General features: G+C 49.0%; 1 protein-coding gene across 2 annotated transcripts in view; it reads left to right on the forward strand.

Annotated features, from left to right (window-relative positions):
• Positions 1–21,879, forward strand: part of LOC102445895 (excitatory amino acid transporter 5-like) — a 65,163-nt gene extending 43,284 nt beyond the window's left edge. For both annotated transcript variants that reach the window (XM_006122442.4, XM_075903343.1), the window contains exons 8-10: positions 3,457–3,591; positions 20,736–20,835; positions 20,946–21,879. In XM_006122442.4, the coding sequence (XP_006122504.2) occupies positions 3,457–3,591; positions 20,736–20,835; positions 20,946–21,083 (373 nt within the window). In that variant the 3' untranslated portion in view covers positions 21,084–21,879. The remainder of the gene's footprint in view (positions 1–3,456; positions 3,592–20,735; positions 20,836–20,945) is intronic.
• Positions 21,880–21,969: the final 90 nt, after the last annotated feature.

The raw sequence follows: 21,969 nt of genomic DNA on the forward strand, positions 1-21,969 counted from the left end.
GCGCAGCCCCCGGCCCTGGGCGCAGGGCGCCTGATGGCAGCTCTAAGGGGCACTGCGCAGCCCCCGGCCCTGGGCGCACGGCGCCTGATGGCAGCTCTAAGGGGCACTGCGCAGCTCCCGGCCCTGGGCGCACGGCGCCTGATGGCAGCTCTAAGGGGCACTGCGCAGCCCCCGGCCCTGAGCGCAGGGCGCCTGATGGCAGCTCTAAGGGGCACTGCGCAGCCCCCGGCCCTGGGCACACGGCGCCTGATGGCAGCTCTAAGGGGCACTGCGCAGCCCCCGGCCCTGGGCGCACGGCGCCTAATGGCAGCTCTAAGGGGCACTGCGCAGCCCCCGGCCCTGGGCGCACGGCGCCTGATGGCAGCTCTAAGGGGCACTGCGCAGCCCCCGGCCCTGAGCGCACGGCGCCTGACGGCAGCTCTAAGGGGCACTGCGCAGCCCCCGGCCCTGAGCGCACGGCGCCTGATGGCAGCTCTAAGGGGCACTGCGCAGCCCCCGGCCCTGGGCGCACGGCACCTGACGGCAGCTCTAAGGGGCACTGCGCAGCCCCCGGCCCTGGGCGCACGGCGCCTGATGGCAGCTCTAAGGGGCACTGCGCAGCCCCCGGCCCTGGGCGCAGGGCGCCTGATGGCAGCTCTAAGGGGCACTGCGCAGCCCCCGGCCCTGGGCGCACGGCGCCTGATGGCAGCTCTAAGGGGCACTGCGCAGCCCCCGGCCCTGGGCGCACGGCGCCTGACGGCAGCTCTAAGGGGCACTGGCAGCCCCCGGCCCTGGGCGCACGGCACCTGACGGCAGCTCTAAGGGGCACTGTGCAGCCCCCGGCCCTGGGCGCACGGCACCTGACGGCAGCTCTAAGGGGCACTGCGCAGCCCCCGGCCCTGGGCGCACGGCGCCTGATGGCAGCTCTAAGGGGCACTGCGCAGCCCCCGGCCCTGGGCGCACGGCGCCTGATGGCAGCTCTAAGGGGCACTGCGCAGCCCCCGGCCCTGGGCGCACGGCGCCTGATGGCAGCTCTAAGGGGCACTGCGCAGCCCCCGGCCCTGAGCGCACGGCGCCTGATGGCAGCTCTAAGGGGCACTGCGCAGCCCCCGGCCCTGGGCGCACGGCGCCTGATGGCAGCTCTAAGGGGCACTGCGCAGCCCCCGGCCCTGGGCGCACGGCGCCTGATGGCAGCTCTAAGGGGCACTGCGCAGCCCCCGGCCCTGGGCGCACGGTGCCTTATGGCAGCTCTAAGGGGCCCTTGTCTCTTTGGGTGAGTTCTCTACAGCTACAGAGAGGGACAAAAGGGAGAAAGGAAAAAACCCAAATTCCTTTGTCCCAGTTTGAAAGTCCCACCTACATTCCTACTGGTCACTCTACCTGGCTAGGTGTAGTTAACCCCTTAATCCCCAGGCTGCTGGCTAACCCTTATAATCATGACAACGTCCTCATTCAAATGTGTAGAGCGAATGGTTCTCAGGGAAAGAGGCTGCTTTTTAATAGTTCTGCTTGCCTTCACTTAACACTATTTTGTTGTCATAATTCAGGGCAATTGCACCTCGATTCCCACTCCATGGTCCAGTCCAAGGCACCCACCCTGAGACTTCCAGTTCCCCACCTGCTGCAACCCTAGGGTGAAAATCTGTGTCTCTCCTTTCTGTATGGGGCTTTGCCAGCCTGCACAGTTCCCTGCCTTCACTGTGTATTTGCCAAGAACACTGGTTACTTTTCTCTTCAGGGATGGTTAACAGGTTTAATTGCCCCAGTTTAAGTACCACATTGTTCCTTATACAGAAACTTACTTTATTCTTAGGGGCTGTGTCTACACTGGGCCACTTATTCCGGAAAATCAGCCGCTTATCCGGAATAAGCTGCGAGCTGTCTACACTGGCCCCTTGAATTTCCGGAAAAGCAAAAAAGGGCTTTTCCGGAAAAGCAGCCTGCCAATGTAGACGCTCCTTTTCTGGAAAAACTGAAAACGGAATAGTATTCAGTTTTAAGCATTTCCGGAAATTCATGCCAGTGTAGACACAGCTCAGGAGTCTTAACCTGGGCCCTCAACAAGTGGGGACACAAAATTAGAAACTTTTTGCCCAAAGTCCCCAAGGGTGTCTGTGGCAGAAGAAGTTCTCTTATGTCTCAGCCTACAAGGCCGTCCTTTCTCCATGTGCACAATATTGCCATGTCCACTCTACAGCCCCCATACTTCATTCGCTTCCTGAACTGTACAGTAAGTGAGGCTGGACACTTACGGAAAAGATTTCAGAACTCATTCTAGCTAACGAGAGACAACCTGAGAAACACGTGAGTGAGAGCAGAGGGGTTCTCTTCTTAGAAAGGGGAACCACAACAGCCTTAGAATGGGTCCTGATTGCAGCCTCTGCTGTACAGATGCCATCACCTTTCCATAGTTGCATAAACTTCTGCTCCACATACACAGGGCTCTGCCCCTTCAGCTGAAGCTAGAGTGTTGTTCGCTGTCACCTATGGATGGACAGAGGAAACATTCTCATTCACTGCCACTGAAGTCAATAGCAAGAAATTCCTGTTGACTTAAGCAGGACTGGGCCCAAAGCAATCCACAATAAAAATCTGCACTAAAACTATGCTTAGTTACAAGCAATCTTCTTCAAATCTATCCAGCACATACATTTTCAAGGAACCTTTACTCTGTGGAATAGTTACAGGAACTGGAACAAGCCACTAGGTGACAAAGAAACATCAGAGATATGTTGAAATATTTCTGTAATCTAAAATGTCAGATTGCTTAATTGAGACAAGCTGATAAGTGAGAGAAGAGACCTTGGAAAACACTGAGGCTGTGTCTAGACTGGCGAGTTTAGCTGCTTTTGCGGAAAAACTGACCAGCTGTCTACACTGGCCGCTTGAATTTCCACAAGAACACTGACTTCCTACTGTCTGAAATCAGTGCTTCTTGCGGAAATACTATGCTGCTCCCGTTCGGGCAAAAGTCCTTTTGCGCAAAGCTTTTGCGCAAAAGAGCCAGTGTAGACAGCTCAGATTTGTTTTGCGCAAAAAAGCCCCGATCACAAAAATGGCGATCGGGGCCTTTTTGCGGAAAAGCTCATCTAGATTGTCACGGACGCTTTTCCACAAAAAGTGCTTTTGTGGAAAAGCGTCCATGCCAATCTAGATGCTCTTTTCCACAAATGCTTTTAACGGAAAACTTTTCCGTTAAAAGCATTTGCAGAAAATCATGCCAGTCTAGACATAGCCTGAGGCTTTAATAAATATGGAGGGTCTCATGATTGAGTTTGAGAGTGTGACATATTGCTGTCAGTGTTCCCCACCTCGCCAACAGAGCTCACAAAGTCGATATGAGAGGCAGGGAGGAGGTGGCTATTTGATTGATGCACGGATGGTTAATTGGAAGAATTGTGTTTACTTTGCTGTACAATCAAAATCAAGGAGAGACGTCTATGTAACAAAGGTGCTGTGGGTTTTATATTTCTACAGCATAACAGCAACAGCAGCAAGCATAGGTGCAGCAGGAATCCCCCAATCAGGACTTGTTACAATGGTCATTGTTCTGACTTCTGTTGGCCTTCCCACTGATGACATCACACTGATTATTGCAGTAGACTGGGCTTTGTAAGTATTTTTTCCATATACTACATTCATAGAACTGGCTGGCAATGCTTCTACTAATGCAGCCCAATATGCCGTTAGCCTTCTTGGCAACAGGGGCACCCTGTTGACTCAAACCCAACTTCTTGTTTACTGTAATCCCCAGGTTCTTTTCTTTTTAGTCTGACCCAAGTATTCTGACTGTACTAATGTAGTTACAGTAGGTCTAATGGCCGTGACCATAGTCTAAGGGGATACACAAAAAGGCTTGGAACCAGGAACTCTGCATTATATTTTGGTCAGTGCCATAGACTTCTTCTGACATGCTGAGGAAATATCTAAAGCACAGTTTTCTTAAGTAGCTAGTGACTTATGGAGGCCAATATTTTTGGATGCCCAGCTTGAGCCTGGTTTTCAAAAGTTCCATGGACTTTAATTGGGATCATGGGGGTTCATCCTGATGAAAGTCAGGCCCCAGGCTCCGTGCCCAATTTTATGAATATAGCTGATGTATCTGTTTGATGCAGGCTGTAATCCATTTGGTGATGGGTTTTCCAGATCTTTCCTAGAGCTGCCAAATAGAACAACGATGAATTCTTCCTTAAAATTTTCTGAGCCATGTAGGTACATTTGCAAGACTCATCTGAGGCTGAGAACTTGCCAGATTCTCTTCTTCCTGGGGTGGGGGCACCAGGAACTAGAAAAAGAAAATTCCTTAGTTTGAGTGGGAAGGAGAAAAACTAGGAGTACAAGAGCATGAACATTTGTGTGGAACATCAGATGGGCAGGAACGCTGGTTCCTTTCTTCATCAGAAATGCCTCCTTAACTGTGAGAACTGGAGACCAAAGTAGAACAAGGGTCTGAGGGAGGGATCACCTACCTTCTGAATACCAAATTAAAAACATAAAGGGCTACCAGAAACCTGATGGTGGGGGTGAAGAGAGAAAAGACGAATATCCTAAGAAATTGGGATGTTAGGCCTATAAATGACCAAGAGCAGAAGCATAAACTTTTAGGAAACTGGGTGCTAAGTTGTAACCCCTCAGTAAACTGGAAGTAATGTTCACTGGAAATTTGGTCGTTCTAGCTGAGGTCCCCTTCCAATACACCATGCCGAGGAAGGACCATGATAGCATGCAAAGGAGGGACTCCTATTGTGAGATTGATCAGGCATCTATTCATAGGTTCTTGCTCTTTCAGGTGCACTGTTACTGACCATACAGACACCAACACTGAGAGCTCTTGGGTCTGGATGTACCTTTAGCCCAGGAAGGAGGTGTAGGTAGATAGGCTCAACACCTTCCCACTGTCAGGATGTCTCAGCTCATCGAGCTATGTCTTTTTGCTGCCATACTGGGATGTGAGGAAGAGAGGACCCTAGGGAGGGCTGCCTTTTTAATTCCTTTGCATAACATGATGAGTATATCTCCATAAAAGGTAGCTGGAGGAATACAGAAACCAGTCAGAAGTTCCACAGAATAGCCACATGTGAGCAAGAGCCGCAATTGCGAGGTGTTTACTGTAACAAGTATACCAATAGCTGCGGTGCCTTTCCTTTCAATGTGAATGGGTCCATGGTTCTGCTGATCAGCTAAGTCAAAAATGTCATCCTGTGGAAGCATCTTATGAACTGAGAGCAGCCACTTGACTATTTATGTGGTTTGTGTTTACAGGGTTTTCTTCAACACCAGATTCACTCAAATAGAAGTGAAACAGTATTGGGTTCAGATAGTGCTGCGTGTGGTGATCAACACATTTTCCCCATGTCTTGCAGAGATCTAAACGCACCAGTCTGACTGGTTTAAAATATGTTTCCACCAACGTTCTTTCCCCTCCTAATCACAGTGCTGTAGCACGCCCGGCATGTGTGTGTCAGTTGCAGTGCGGAGATATACGCTCTTTCTCAGTTTGTGTGGACTCTACCACCAACACAGATAACATCACATCGTTGGGTCCCTCCAGACTGCATCCACTGGTTTAATTGCGGGAAGACCTTCAACAGAAATGATGTTGATATGACTGTCTCAGGGGGTTATGGGTCTGGGGTACAATCCAGACCACTGAGGGGTTGTGTCACCACTTGCCCTACAGCCATGGTTTCCCTACAGAGCTTTGCTGCTGTAGCTCCTTGTCTGGATCACTCACAACCAACCTTCCAGAATGCAGGTCACACCCTGAGTATTTGCATGCTGCACAGCCCCACCCCAGAACCTGCACTCCCGCAGGAATGGTGCTGACCAGCAGAGTGACCCTAACCCACTCCCAGTCCCAAATCTTCCCAAAATTGTACATATGAAGTGGCCATCCCTTTCCTGGACAGCTAAGAGAAACAATAGTTAGTTTGTTCCTATAAAGACACAAGAACACATCACCGTTTATTAACCTAATGGGTAAATGCACCCTTCTCTGTAAACACTACTGTGAGCTAGCTTATAGTAAACCAAACCAAATTCATTAACAAGTAACAATTAACCTAATTGCCTAGTGTAGACCAGACCTAAATCAAATTAAGTCCACTTTATTCCTGAATGAGAACATGCACACAGGTGTTTAATGCAGTTTAACTAATTCACTTTAAACCCTTATCTTTAGTTAATTCAGTTTAATTTTCCTGACTATGTAGTTAAGACTTCAGATATCTTCTTATTGTTTGGGTATATACATACCATAATCAGGTCATCTCTTAGTCTCCTCTATGATAGTCTTCAAAATCTCTTCCTTAGGTCATCTCCACACTACGTAAATTATGTCAAATTACATTGGTATACAGCAGCCACAATTATATCACTTGTGCAAAATATGCTCCTTGCGTCGGCACATATCCTCACCAGGCTCAATTGTATCAATGCAGAGGGCAGTGCATCATGGGTAGGTATTCTACTGTGCAACTCACCATCCAGTGCAGGGTGTTTTGGGAAGTTTATGCAATGCCTCATGAAGCTGAAATGAGTTGCATGGGGTGACTGGAAACATGGAACCAACTTCCCATTATGAAGTGTTCTCCATCCCGTAATTTATCTGCATCACATAATATTTCACACCTCTTGTCAAAACCCTTATAAACCCATGCATCCCTCTGTGACGGGGTGTTCCCTCCCCGCACTGAGAGCAGGAGGGGGTTAAACCAGCCCTGAGGGCTGAGAAGGCTCCACCCACTGAGCCTTACTGGGCATGCCCGAGCTGCTCTGTTATAAAAGACAGCAGCCCAGCTCAGTTGGGGCTGGTGGCAGAAGATGTGTTTTGCCAGCTCCAGGCACACCACAGAGACTGTCCAAACCAGTCAGGCTAGGGGCCAGACGTGTCTAGAGACCTCACTGGTCCCAGACCCCAGCAGAAGCAGCCAGAGCCCAGACAAAGAAGGGAAAATGGTAATTCATCGGTGAACAGAGATACTTGAAGCAGGAAGCAGCCAAGGGACAGTGATGGATACAGGGTGAACTGACGCCAAAGCGTCAGTGTTGCAGCTAGAATGTTCCCCGCTGACTCAGTGGCTAGAGAAAGCCACTAATAGGACCCTGGGCTGGAGTGGAAGGGCCTGGACTCCCCTGCCGTGGGGTGCAAACACTCCCACTACCTCCCATCCCTTGAGGGGGGACGGCATCACCCCACGAGTAGGAGGAAGTTATTAACTGGTACTATTGAAGTGTATTGCTCTGTAACCAGGAGCATGTTACAGGCTGTGTCCGGTGGGTCACGGGGAGGGAATTTATTGTCCGGGACCATTGAAGGCACTGCTCCGTGAATCTGGACAAGTTATAGACTGTGGACATGGAGTCACACTACCCCACGAAGGGGGTGAGTCATTGATTGGGACTGGTGAATTGTGTTGTCCTGCAAACAGGAGCAAGGTATAGACTCTGACCATTGGGTCACTCTGCCCCACAAGGAGGAGCAAGTTATAGACTGGGACTAGTGAACTGTTCTGCCCTGCAAATAGGGGCAAGTTAGAGATTCTGATAAATGGGTCACCCTGCCCTGGGGACTAAAGGGATGCATCATACAGAGCTTGGTGGGTGAAGTGGGAGACACGGGCTGGGGAACAAAAGTGGGAAATACGAGAGTGACAGGTGCAAGTCAGATACTTTCATCCCACCCTGGATGGGGCCTTCTCCCCAGCTGTGTTAAAACCTCCTCTGCACTATTGTCATGAATTTGGCAAATATAGGATGCCTCATCCCCAAGAGGTACCTGCATCATATAGGAGGCCCTGCCTCATTCTTCTAGGGGAAGATGGAGAACCCCTGTAGAGACCCATTGCAGTCCTGGCCAGAAGAACTGCAGCACCAGCCAGGAAACCTGGGGTCAGGACCAGGGTGTTGAGACAGTGCCAAAGAATGGATAGGACTAGCTCGTTAAGCACCAGCACCCTCCCATGCAGGGAGAGGCACCGGAATAGTCCTGTCCATCTATGCAACTGCTCAGCCACTCTGGACACTAAACTTGACAGTTCCCCTGTGGGGAGGGATATGTGGTAGAAAGGAAAATGCCAAGATAGAGCAGTGACCCTGTGCTCCACCGGATGGCCTGAAGTGCAGGTGGGAAGGAGTTCACCTGCTGCCTGGCCCTGACACCAGGCCAGAGCTCTTGACCCAGTTGACCAAGGTGGAGGAGGCCACCACGTAAATGGGTTGGTAGGCCTCCACCCATGCCAGGTCACCGGGGTCCTGGACCACAAGGAGCATGTCATTGGCGTACGCTGACAGGACCAGCTGCATCTCCACCTAACAGAGCACCAATCCCATCAGCTTCTTGCAGAGGAGATGGAGAAGGGCTCAATGGACAGAGTATACAGCTGTCCTGACAGTGGACAGCCTTGATGTACTCCCTGCCCAAAGCTGACCAGTGCAATCAGGGTCCAGTTGAGCTTGATCAAGCTCTCTGTGGAAGCATACAGCACCTGGAGAAACCCCACAATACGGGGCCCAAAGCCAAAGACCCACAGGGTGCCTACGAGGTACCTGTGGTCCATCCAGTCGAATGCCTTCTCCTGATCCAAGGACAGGAGGGCAAATCACAGACTATCCCTACACCCGAGCTCTAGGAGATCCCGGACAAGATAAAGGTTATCAAAGATGGTGCAGCTTGGGATGATGTAGGTCTGGTCTGGACGGACCATGTTCACCAGCACGGACCTCAGTCTCAGTGAAAGGGCTTTGGCGATGATTTTATAGTCCGTGCTGAGGAGCGAGATGGGATGCCAGTTCCTCAGACTGCAGATGTCCCCCTTCTTGGGCAGCAAGGCGAGCACAGCTCGCCTGCACGATAGAGGGGAGGACTCCGCTCTCCATGGACTCAGCCCAGATGCTAGCAAGGTCTGGCCAGGGATGTACCAGAACTTGCAGTAGAACTCCATGGTCAGCTCATCCATGCCTGGGGACTTTTTGGTGGGCATGGAATGGAGGGCTTCTGAGAACTCGGCCAGAAAGAGAGACAGCTCTAGGCAGTCCCGGTCATCCACACTGACTGTTGGGAGTTTGGATCTGTGAGGGTGGTGCCATCCTCTGCCAGAAGGCAGATAATGTGCTTTTTAGCCCCCTTCTTTTTCTCCAGGGCGTAGAAGAAGTGGGAGCCTGCATAGAGGGGTGGATATCCAGGGCCAGTGGCCAGCCGCCTCTCTAGCTCTAAAACATTCCGACTGCTCTATTGCCACATCGCTCCATCAGCCCCCCCCCCCGGGTGTAATCATGGCAGTAGAGCTGTGTGTGCACGTTCCACATATCCCACCATGGCTGCTGTGCGGAGAGAAAGGTGCACCACTGCCCATGCCAGGCCAGCCAGAACTCCTGGAAGGACATTACAAAGCCCACATCCTCCAGCAATCTATTGCTGAAATGCCAGTAGGCCGGCCCTGGCCCCTTTGAAGAAAGTGGTGGTCCGAGCAAGGGGCCGGCTGAATACTGGAGGAGTGAGCCTGAGAAAGATGATGATGATGAGAAAGTTAAATGTGATCCAACCGGGAGTGAAATGGCCATTGACCAACCACCCAGACAAAGGTAAAAGCCGTATCCTTGTCCGGGTGGTGGTCATGCCAGACGTCCACCAAGGAGTGTTGGTTTGTTATCTCCCTAAGGATGTCTGGTGGCCTGGCACTGCTCATTTCCATGTGGTCCCATTCCTCGAGGATGCAGGTGAAATACCCACCCAGGATCAGGCACTCGCGAGGATCCAGAGATCCGAGAAAGGCAGGCAGCCGCTAGAAGAAGCGGAGCCTCTCTGAGCTGGACGTCGGGGCATAGATGTTGACAAGAATTAATGTCAGCCCCTCCACCTGAACCCCGAGGTGCAGCAGGTGACCTGCACAACCTCAGCAGTCCCTAGTACCTTGGGCTGTAGGTTCGGGGAGAACAGGGTCACCAGCCCAGCTTGACAGGCCAAGACCCTGTCCCCCATCTCCAGCCATCAGCTAGCTGTGGTGGGTGGAGCAGTGTGGGTCTCCTGCAAGAAAAAGACAGAAGGAAGGAGAGCACCTGACAGCTGCAGAGACCCAGCCTACCGCCCCAGGGTGGCAAGGATGAACGGCAGCATTGAGAGGGCTGGGGAAGATCCTCGCTGGCGGGAGTGCTGCCAGTCCCCACTGGGCCCCACAGCAAACTGTGACCGTACCCAAATGTGAGCAGGGCATCATGGAAGCTGCACGCCCCCTGTAGGAAGCAGCCTCTCGCTGCCCAGTCCCTTTACCTTCCCCCAAAATGGCCCTTACGGCCTGCAGGCTGGAAGCGGTGAGAGGACAGCAATACAGAAAGGAGGAAGGGGGATAAAGAAACAAGAGGTGCAACACCCAGCCCAGGATGGTAGAGCTGGCTCCTTTGGCTGCACTGGGGAGATGATTATTTAGAGAACGGGGTAAAGGGGGGTGGTGACTAAGAAAGAAAGGGGAGGCTCAGGCACCAAACAAAGGAAAAAGGGGGGGCATGGGCACAGGAGAAGGGAGGAGCAGTGGAGAGGGAGGGCAGGTGGTGAGGAGGAGCCTGCTCAAGAAAAGCAGACCCGGCTGGGGGAGGGGAACCAGTGTGGCCACAGGCACCTCAGTGGCAGGCCCACAGCACCTGCTGCAGGAGCCAGCAGAGCCAAGGAGGGACGGGGATGCAAGCAGTGGGGCCAAGGATGGAAAAGGCCCCCGCAGCTCCTGGAGCTGGGGAGGGAGCAGCAGCAGAAATGCAGGGGCAGGGGAACCAGGGGGAGGTGAGCTGCCCCCTACCCAGATGGAAAGTGGGCCCCTTCAAAACTCCCCCCAACACCTCCACCACAGAGCAAGTTTTGGGGAGAGAGGACCCCAAGAGCTACCCCAAAGCAACCCTCTGATCTCCTCTGCCCCCGGGGGAAGTAGCAGCAACAGAAACAGTGAAGTCCAGGCCTGCAGTAGTGAAGAAAAAAGAGGCCAGGTAGACCCCCCAAGAACATGGAAGGGGAGGGTCTCCCCCTTCCCCTGCCCAGGGGCAGGGCAGCAGAGGCCCACTCCCACCCCCACATCTAGCACACTCAACAGCTAGCTGAGGTGAAGGGGTGCGGGGAGGAAGCTACCTGCAAACAAAGCAGGTCAAGAGCAGAGGGGGCCTGGCTCAGAATGTGGGTGTAGCCGAGACCTGCCAGCCACAACAACAGTAGCCCCCCCCCCAACACTCCTCCCAAAAGGAAGAGAGGAGAGGTGCAGGGGGAGGAGGATGTACGATATCTTGAATGCAGGGAACTGCAGGGCTACGTCTACACTGGCATGATCTTGCTCAAGTACTCTTTTGTGGAAGAGTTCTTGTGCAAAAACTTTTCCAGAAGAGAGTGTCTACACTGGCATGTGTGTTTGCGCAAGAGATGTGCTTTTCATAGAATCATAGAATCATAGAATTATAGGACTGGAAGGGACCTCGAGAGGTCATCGAGTCCAGCCCCCCGCCCTCAAGGCAGGACCAAGCTCCGTCTACACCATCCCTGACAGATGTCTATCTAACCTGTTCTTAAATATCTCCAGAGAGGGAGATTCCACCACCTCCCTTGGCAATTTATTCCAATATTTGACCACCCTGACAGTTAGGAATTTTTTCCTAATGTCCAATCTAAACCTCCCCTGCTGCACTTTAAGCCCATTACTCCTTGTCCTGTCCTCAGAAACCAAGAGGAACAAATTTTCTCCTTCCTCCTTGTGACACCCTTTTAGATATTTGAAAACCGCTATCATGTCCCCCCTTAATCTTCTTTTTTCCAAACTAAACAAGCCCAGTTCATGAAGCCTGGCTTCATAGGTCATGTTCTCTAGACCTTTAATCATTCTTGTCGCTCTTCTCTGGACCCTTTCCAATTTCTCCACATCTTTCTTGAAATGTGGCGCCCAGAACTGGACACAGTACTCCAGCTGAGGCCTAACTAGTGCAGAGTAGAGCGGCAGAATGACTTCACGAATTTTGCTTACAACACACCTGTTGATACAACCTAGAATCATATTTGCTTTTTTTGCAACAGCATCACACTGTTGACTCATATTCAACTTGTGGTCCACTATGACCCCTCGATCCCTTTCCGCCATGCTCCTTCCTAGACAGTCGCTTCCCATCTTGTATGTATGGAACTGATTGTTCCTTCCTAAGTGGAGCACTTTGCACAAGAGCATCCATGGCAGTGTAGATGCTCTCTTACACAAGAAAGCTCTGATGGCCATTTTAGCCATAGGGCTTTCTTGCACAAGAAATTCATGTTGCCTGTCTACACTGGCCTCTTGCGCAAGAACAGTTGCACAAAAGGGCTTATTCCTGAGTGGGAGCATCAGAGTTCTGGCGCAAGAAGCACTGATTTCATACATTACAATGTCAGTTTGCTTGTGCAAGAACTCATGGCCAGTGTAGACAGGCAGCAAGTTAATGCGCAAAAGCGGCCGCCAATGTAGACACAGCCCCGGAGTTTAGAGAAGGACAGGTACATGGGGGCTGTGTCTACATTGGCACCCTTTTCCGTAAAAGGGATGCTAATGAGACACTTCAGAATTGCAAATTCCACGGGGGATTTAAATATCCCCCGCAGCATTTGCATGAACATGGCTGCTGCTTTTTTCCGGCTCGGGGTTTTGCCGGAGAAAAGCTCAAGTAGGAATAAGGGATCTTCCGCAAAAGGGCTTATTTTCCGCAAGATCGCGTCTAGACTGGAGCTTTTCTCTGGCAAAACCCCAAGCCGGAAAAAAGCAGCAGCCATGTTCATGCAAATGCCGCGGGAGATATTTAAATCCCCTGCGGAATTTGCAATTCTGACTGGTCTCATTAGCATCCCTTTTCCGGAAAGGGGTGCCAATGTAGACACAGCCGGGGAGTTGGGTGAGTGGATCCTGTTCCCTGAATAGGCTGCTAGAGACTGCTGCTCAGCAATCAGAATAGGTGGGCACCTGAGACTTATTAAGAGCCAGCCTGCAGCAGCAGCCTAATGGAACACCTGCCTCCAGTCAAGGCCTGCTGGCCCACTATAAAAGACTTCCCCTCAGGTACGGCAGGAGGAAGGAGAAGAGGGATAGACTGGAAAGCGTGACCAGGAACAGCTAACAGGAGAGTTTGGAGAGGTAAATGAGGAGTAAAAACAGGACTCTTGTGGTAAGTGGCTGTCTGGAGTGTGTGTTTGTGTGGGGGGGAGTTATTTGCAGTGTGCTGAGCTTGTGTTTGTCTGGATTGTTTGTTTGAAGGAGCTTCTAAAAGGTTTGAAATCTAGAAGCCTCTGTTAATTGGCTGAGCCTCAGTCAGGGGGAGGGGCTACCAGAGCTATATAAGCCTGTGACTCAGCGACCAGGAACAGCTAACAGGAGAGTTTGGAGAGGGAGTTTAGAGGGCACTAGTGACTTGTGACCTTCTTTAAAACATAACTCTTAGAATAATCTATATTCCAGAGGTTTAAAAGAATCCCAGTTTATACCTAAACTTATTCATTAGAAAAATGGAGACAGAAGCCCAGCAGCAGAGTGGGGGCTATCCTGTTTATTGCGTCGAGTGTAACATGTATGATTACCTGCCCTGTGGGTGGGTGGCGTATGTGTGCACCCGTTGCAAGGAGCTCCTGACCCTCAGAGACCGAGTTCGGGCTTTGGAGGCCAGGGTGGCTGAACTGGAGGAGCTAAGGGAGGTAGAGAGCTATGTTGATGAGACTTTCCGGGACACTGTAGTACTGTCCCACCTCCAGTCTGAGAGCCCCAGTGCTCTTAAGGAGGATGCAAGTCTCAAGGGAACAGAGCATTCAATGGGAGCAGAGGGAAACCATCCCATAGTTGGGACCCTCCTCCCAGAGGATGTTGCGGTATCCTCTCGCACTGAGGATACCTCTGAGGGGGAGGGAATGCCAGTTAGGAAGAGGCAGGTGTTAGTAGTGGGTGATTCAATCGTTAGAAACATAGATAGTTGGGTTTGTGATGACCGTGAGAACCGTATGGTCACTTGCCTGCCTGGTGCGAAGGTTGCGGATCTCTCAAGGCATCTAGATAGACTTATGTGTAGTGCTGGGGAGGAGCCGGTGGTCGTGGTACATGTAGGTACCAATGACGTAGGGAAGGGTAGGAGAGATGTCCTGGAGGCCAAATTTAGGCTGCTAGGAAAGAGACTGAAATCCAGGACCTCTATGGTGGCATTCTCGGAAATGCTTCCAGTTCCATGCGCAGGGCCAGATAGGCAGGCAGAGCTTCAGAGTCTCAATGCGTGGATGAGACGATGGTGTAGGGAAGAGGGGTTTGGATTTATTATGAACTGGGGACACACTTGGGAGAGGGGGAGCCTATACAGGAAGGATGGGCTCCACCTAAACCAGGGTGGAACCAGACTGCTGGCACTAAACATTAAAAAGGCCGTAGAGCAGCTTTTAAACTAAGAGATGGGGGAGGGGAAAGCCAATTGGTGCGGAGATGCAAGTAAATCGGAGGGAGACTTCTCTTGGAGGAGAATCCATTGATAGAGATTCTCTAAGCTGTAGTCAGAAAGAGAGGAGGGGAGAGGGCGAACCATGGGCCAGGGCAGACAAACAACCGCATCCAAAGGAATCCAATGCATCGGGGAAGGGCAGACAAATAACCAGTGGCAAATTTTTAAAGTGCTTGTACACAAATGCTAGGAGTCTGACTAATAAGATGGGTTAACTAGAGCACCTCGTATTAAATGAGGAGATTGACATAATAGGCATCACTGAAACCCGGTGAAATGAGGAAAATCTGTGGGACACAATCATACTGGGATATAAAATATATCGAAAGGATAGAGCAGGCCGGGTGGGTGGCGGAGTGGCACTGTATGTGAAAGATAATGTAGAATCAAATGAAATAAAAATATTAAGTGAATCAACATGTTCAATAGAATCGCTATGGATAGTAATTCCATGCTCCAATAATAAGAAATTAGCAGTAGGGATATATTACCGACCACCTGACCGGACAGCGATACTGACATTGAAATGCTGAGGGAGATTAGAGAGGCTACCAAAATAAAGAACTCTATAATAATGGGGGATTTTAATTACCCCCATATTGACTGGATACATGTCACCTCAGGAAGAGAAGCGGAGATAAAATTTCTCAATGGCTTAAATGACTGCTTCTTGGAGCAGCTGGTGCAGGAACCCACAAGGGGGGAGGCAATTCTCGATTTAGCCCTGAGTGGAGCACAGGATCAGGTCCAGGATATAACCATTACAGGACCGCTTGGGAATAGTGACCATAATATAATAACATTCAACATTCCTGTGGTGGGAAGAACACCTCAGCAGTCCAGCACCCTGGCATTTAATTTCAAAAAGGGGAATTACACAAAAATGAGGAGGTTAGTTAAACAGAAATTAAGAGGCACAGTGACTAGAGCCAAATCCCTGAAAGCTGCATGGAAACTTTTGAAAAGACACCAGAATAGAGGCCCAACTTAAATGTATACCCCAAATTAAAAAACATAGCAAGAGACCTAAAAGAGTCACCGTGGCTTAACCACCATGTAAAAGAAGCAGTGAGGGACAAAAAGGTATCTCTTAAGAAGTGGAAGTCCAATCCTAGTGAGATAAATAGAAAGGAATATAAACACTGTCAAATCAAGTGTAAACATGTAATAAGAAAAGCAAAAAAAGATTTTGAGGAACAGCTAGCCAAAAACTCAAAAAGAAATAACACAATGTTTTTTAAGTACATTAGAAGCAGGAAGCCAGCTAAAAAACCTGTGGGTCCCCTAGATGATCGAGCTATAAAAGGAGCAATCAAGGACGATAAAGCCATTGCGGAGAAACTAAATGATTTCTTTGCTTCAGTCTTCACGGCTGAGGACGTTGGGGAGATTCCTGAATCTGCACCGTCCTTTGTGGGTGTGACAGCGTGTTGGGGGTCCCCCGTCTCCTGCACCCTGAAATGGCACAAACAGACTCCACCAGCCAGTGGAATTGAGGGTGGTTTATTGCTCCTCCAGGATACAGCATAGCACAGATGTAATCTGGTTACAGGAACTGGGGCTAAGAGGCCTCAGTGCTCCCCTTGAGATAGGGGAGTCCCAGCCCCCCTCCCCAGCTCCTTCTCCCCTGCTTTCCAGACAGGAACTAACTCTACCTCTCCCAGCCCTGCCCCCACCCAGGGCAGCATTCCACCTCCCTTTGTTTCTCCCCATGGGGGGTAGGCTGGTTCAACCGGTATGTACCTTTGCATAATAAGGTTTTCCCTGATGGGTCTTGCTCCAGACAGCAGAGGTCACCACAGCCCAGCAAGTACCCCCACTACGTCACAGTGGGTGATGAATCTGAGGAACTGTCCCAAAACCTCCTCTAATGACACTTCAATCCGGAACAAAAAGAAAAACTTAATGTTAACAAATCTCCAGGACTGGATGGCATTCATCCAAGGGTTCTAAAAACTAAAATGGGAAATTACTGAGCTATTATCTGTGGTTTGTAACCTATCCTTTAAATCGGCTTTCGTACCTAATGACTGGAAGGTAGCCAACGTGACACCAATATTTAAAAAGGGCTCTAGAGGCGATCCTGGCAATTACAGACTGGTAAGTCTAACTTCAGTACCGGGCAAATTAGTTGAAACAATAGTAAAGAATAAAATTGTGAAGCATGTAGAAGAACATAATTTATTGGACAAAAGTCAACATGGTTTCTGTAAAGGGAAATCCTGTCTTACTAATCTGTTAGGGTATGTCTACACTACCCCGCTAGTTCGAACTAGTGGGGTAATGTAGGCATACTGCAATTGCAAATGAAGCCCGGGATTTGAATTTCCCGGGCTTCATTTGCATAAGCGGGGTGCCGCCATTTTTAAATCCCCGTTGGTTTGAACCCCGTGCCACGTGGCTACACGCGGCACGAACTAGGTAGTTCGAACTAGGCTTCCTAGTTCGAACTACCGTTACTCCTCATGGAATGCCTACATTACCCTCCTAGACATACCCTGAGGTAGTAAAGTTTGCAGATGATACAAAACTGTTTAGGATAGTCAAGACAGAAGCAGACTGTGAGGGACTCCAAGAAGATCTCACCAAACTGAGTGATTAGGCAACAAAATGGCAAATGAAATTTAATGTGGATAAGTGTAAAGTAATGCACATCGGGAAAAATAACCCCAACTATACGTACAGTATGATGGGGGCTAATTTGGCTATGACAAATCAGGAAAGAGATCTTGGAGTTATCGTGGACAGTTCTCTGAGAACTTCCACACAGTGTGCAGCAGCAGTCAAAAAGGCAAATAGGATGCTAGGAATTATTAAGAAAGGGATAGAAAATAAGACCCAGAATATCTTACTGCCCCTGTGTACAGATGTGGTCTCCTCACCTCAAAAAAGATATTTTGGTCTTGGAAAGGGTTCAGAAAAGGGCAACTAAAATGATTAAGGGTTTGGAACGGGTCCCATATGAGGAGAGGTTAAAGCGACTGGGACTTTTCAGTTTAGAAAAGAGGAGACTGAGGGGGGATATGATAGGGTCTATAAAATCATGAGTGGTGTGGAGAGGGCCGATAAAGAAAAGTTATTTATTAGTTCCCATAATAGAAGAACTAGAGGACACCAAATGAAATTAATGGGTAGCAGGTTTAAAACTAATAAAAGAAAGTTCTTCTTCACACAGCGTGTAGTCAACCTGTGGAACTCCTTGCCAGAGGAGGCTGTGAAGGCTAGGACTATAATAGAGTTTAAAGAGAAGCTAGATAATTTCATGGAGGTTAGGTCCATAAAAGGCTATTAGCCAGGGGATAAAATGGTGCCCTTGGCCTCTGTTTGTCAGAGGCTGGAGAGGGATGGCAGGAGACAAATCGCTTGATCATTGTCTTCGGTCCACCCCCTCTGGGGCACCTGGTGCTGGCCACTGTTGGTAGACAGGATACTGGGCTAGATAGACCTTTGGTCTGACCCAGTATGGCCGTTCCTATGTAGAAGATGCAGTGGAACATGCAAGCAAACTACAGGTTGTAAGCAGGAGAGGTTTTCTCCAAGACACCAGGGACTACATCTACACTGTAGGCTTCTTGCGCGAGAACTGTTTTGCGCAAGAGTTCTTGCACAAATTCTCGTGCAAGCATGCATCCACACTGCCATGTGGTTTTGTGCAAGAGCATCCATGGCAGTATGGACGTTCTCTTGCACAAGAAAGCTCTCATGGCCATTTTAGACAAGAAATCCCAGTTGCCCGTCCACACTGCCTTCTTGTGCAAGAGGGCTTATTCCTTGTGGGGTGAGGAATAACTCTTGTGCAAGAAGCCCTCTGTTCTGATGTTTTACTGTAAATTTACTTGTGCAAGAATTCACGTGGGCTGTGTCTACACTGGCATGAATTTCCGGAACAGCTTATAACGGAATACTATTCCGTTTTCAGTTTTTCCGGAAAAGGAGTGTCTACATTGGCACATTTTTTCTGGAAAAGCGTCTGTGGCCAATGTAGACGCGCTTTTCCGGAAAAGAGCCCCGATCGCCATTTTTGCGATCGGGGCTTTTTTCCGGGAAAGACTACTGGGCTGTCTACACTGGCCCTTTTCCGGAACAGTGTTCCGGAATAAGGACTTATGCCCGAGCAGGAGCAGAATAGTTTTTCCAGAATAGCAGTTGACTTTGTACAGTAGAGCATCGTTGCTTTTCCGGAAATTCAAGGGCCAGTGTAGACAGCTCGCAGCTTATTCTGGAAAAGCGGCTGATTTTCCGGAATAAGTGGCCCAGTGTAGACACAGCCGTGAAGTGTAGGCACTCTGCAAGCTTTTGCACAAGAATGGCCATTCTTGGGCAAAAAGCCTGCAGTGTAGATGTAGCCCAGGAGAAGGTGCTGTGGGAGTGGTTGGGGAAGTAACCTAGGGAGAGACTGCTATTCTGCAGAAATGGGGCAAGAGCCCCATTAGTGGAGGCTATCTAGAGCCCTGGCCAGAACCTGGAGTGAGTGGGACCAGATTCCCCCCAACCGTCCTCATATCTGGTGGTCTGCCGTGAGAGAAAAGGAGACCTTGGGACTGCAGAAGGGTTTCCCCTCCAAGCTATGACTGGCCTATGATGAAAGTGGCTCATTAAGTGGGGAACCTTTGCCACTGATAAAAACAAGAGGCAGTGGAAGGATCCCCTCTGAGGCATCTAAAAATCTGCCAAGAACACAGGACCAAAGGGCACAAGCAGAGCTCTGCCTCGCACGGTAAAATGTCCTCCTGCAGCAAAGAGAGAGAACCCAGAAACCTTCAGTAGAGGATTGCAAACATCAAAGTTTCAGTGAGATCTTTTTGAAGGCTTCAGGGGATGTTCTGGTGCATGTAAACAAACTCTTCCATGTTGCCCCTTCAGCCTAACTTTAGAAGGGAATGAAAAGTAGCCAGCAACTCTGCATGTCTGTTGCCTCTTCTGGCACAATAAAACATAGTAGATCGAGAGGTGTGCCCTGCTACCTCGGGATTTCCACTCCAGTTATTTCAAAGCAAATGGCAGATGTAACAGAGATTTGTTCTCTGGCATCCAGCTTCTCTGTGTTGGACTATAGCACTGGCTGCACTGTGGTGGAGTCAGAAACATGTCCTGGCTTACTGTGTAGCTAGATTTCCCAGTTGCCAGGCCCCCACATTCCTTCTTCGTCCAGCTCCTCCTTGCTGTCCACAGCAGGGGGGCTGTAACTTGGGCTTCTCCAAAGTACCCACAGGGCTCTCAAGGTCATGCTGAGGTCTCCAGCAAGGATGGCATGCAGGTCTTTGTCAAAGTGGCAGGTTGACCACTCTGGGCCATATCTATTCTGGTATACCTGCCACAACGCCTAGGCTTTCAGAAGACACTGTTACTGGTCCTTCTTGTAGCCCTCTGAAGCAGTCCCTGAGCAATCTGTTCATAATGTCCATATTTCTGTGACTAGAGTGGAGTTGTGCCTGGACATCCTCTTTTCCCCTAGAGGCCCAACACCACCTGTGTGCTCCAGGCAGGAGTGTATTTGCAATGGGTGCCTGTCATGGTCAGCGGGACACTTACAATAGTGGAGCGAGGCTAGATGTGCTTATCAAGCCAAGCAATCAGGAAAAAAGTTCAAAAATTTGTGGGGCTTTAAAAGTAGCTTCTTGACCACTCTGGTTGCCATTGTGAACTCACTGCCCAATGGTCAGGTGGACATGGAAGACATTGTCGGACAGCTCGTGGAGGCCAAGAATAGTTGATGTACATAACACAGCATCTATACTGATGCTGAATGGACCTAACCACAGTGACCCTGAATCTATGCTGTTTGGGAAGGTGTTGTTATTAAGTTGGTGTAGTAGGGCAGTTTCAGCAGGAGGAGCGATAGTTAACATCCGTAGGTAGGTCTATATGGACTGTCTTACATTGACCTAACTTTAAAGAGCTTTAACTTAAGAGAATTTTTACCCAAGTCTATGTGGAAGTAAAATTATAATAAAACCTATACATTTTTAGATTTTGTAACTATTTTTAATTCACATTTTGGTAAATCAAAAACACAGAGGGTCCGTGACCTGGCCATATTCTTTTGAATAGCAGATGCATTTTAGTCCAGCAACAGCTGAAGGGCACTGCTGAGTGAAGCAATTCAGTATACTGTGTGTTTATATTTTTAAAATACCTTGGGATCACTTTTGGGATAAAAGGTAATATGGAAATGCAAGAGGTTATTTATTTTGCTTATGTTCTTGCAGGGGATATGGGATTTATCGTCCCAATATCGATTACCACTGGCACCTTCATCAAGTCTAGCTGGCTCTCACTTCTCTTTTTTCTTCTAGAGATCGACTTAGGACAATGACCAATGTCTTAGGTGATGCACTGGCTGCGGGCATCATAGCACATGTTTGTCAGAAAGATTTTGCACCAAAGCCAGAGAAAGTACGTATATCCGTTTGGGAAGAAAAAGGAGGCATGCCACAGTTAAAATGAAATACAAAAACTAGTCAGGTGAGGAGGCAGAATTAAAGAGTATATCTTTCTTTTTTCAGCAAGATCCAATGAGCAACACAGAGAAGCTTTCTTCTGCAGAGAACTTGCTTCTCCCACCCAAAGACCATGTGATGGAAATGATTGTAGAAACATTGTCTGAACAAACAGGAGTTAATTACAATATTTGCCAGGTGTAATGACAGCAGCATTTTCATTCCCAGGAAGAGGATTTTGGTGCTAAAACATTGCCACTGTACTCTAGGTATACATATGTCTTACTGTGCACAAAGACGACAGAAAAATCCATTATTTTCGATGGAGGTATTTGGGAGGCTCTAGACCACTATAACAGCAAAATTATACTGCCCAGAAGTTAAATCAGAAGTAGTAGTGCCAATTGCTTGTGGCTTCAGATGGAAATGCTACATCTATGAAGTTGTCTTGACAGTCCAAAGCAACAGATTTTTTTTTTTACACTAGTGAATTTCATGACACTAGTTTCTCAGCACAAATTTTTTTCCTAGGATAGAGGGATGGACAGCTAGTTTAAGAGAATCTTAGCTGGTGTTTTAAAAAGGGGTTGAGACAAGGCAGAGCGTTGTCACCTTCTAGTAATGACTTTTGCCCAATCTCTGTTACCAGTCTGTGTCCATTTGCATTATGTTTGTTAAGCAGATCATTTTGGCCCATCACATTTTTGAAATGTTGTTGTTAAATCTTTGGACTTTGAAAATCACACGGATTTTAGGAGCAGAGTTGTTTTGGAATGTTCCATTTTTTTTCACTCCCAGCAACCATTGCTGGATCTATTAATGACTGCTCAATCTAGTATAGGAAAGATGCGGATACTAAACAGTAAGATTTTTGGAATGAATAGCAAAATGGGTTCATGTTGAGAGTGGACTACAAGAATCAAATGTCTGTAAATCATGTTCCTTTATGAAAAATTTGAACCTAAATGCAAACCACTCGTGCAGACATGAAATACATGAAAATACAATTGTCAGTATGGAGAAGTGTTTTTTTTTTTTTTTTTTAAACAGTGCTAACTGTGCTTTGAATCTTATTTATGAACCACCCTTC

This window comes from Pelodiscus sinensis, chromosome 19 (genome assembly GCF_049634645.1).
Source record: "Pelodiscus sinensis isolate JC-2024 chromosome 19, ASM4963464v1, whole genome shotgun sequence".
Taxonomy (NCBI): domain Eukaryota; kingdom Metazoa; phylum Chordata; order Testudines; family Trionychidae; genus Pelodiscus; species Pelodiscus sinensis.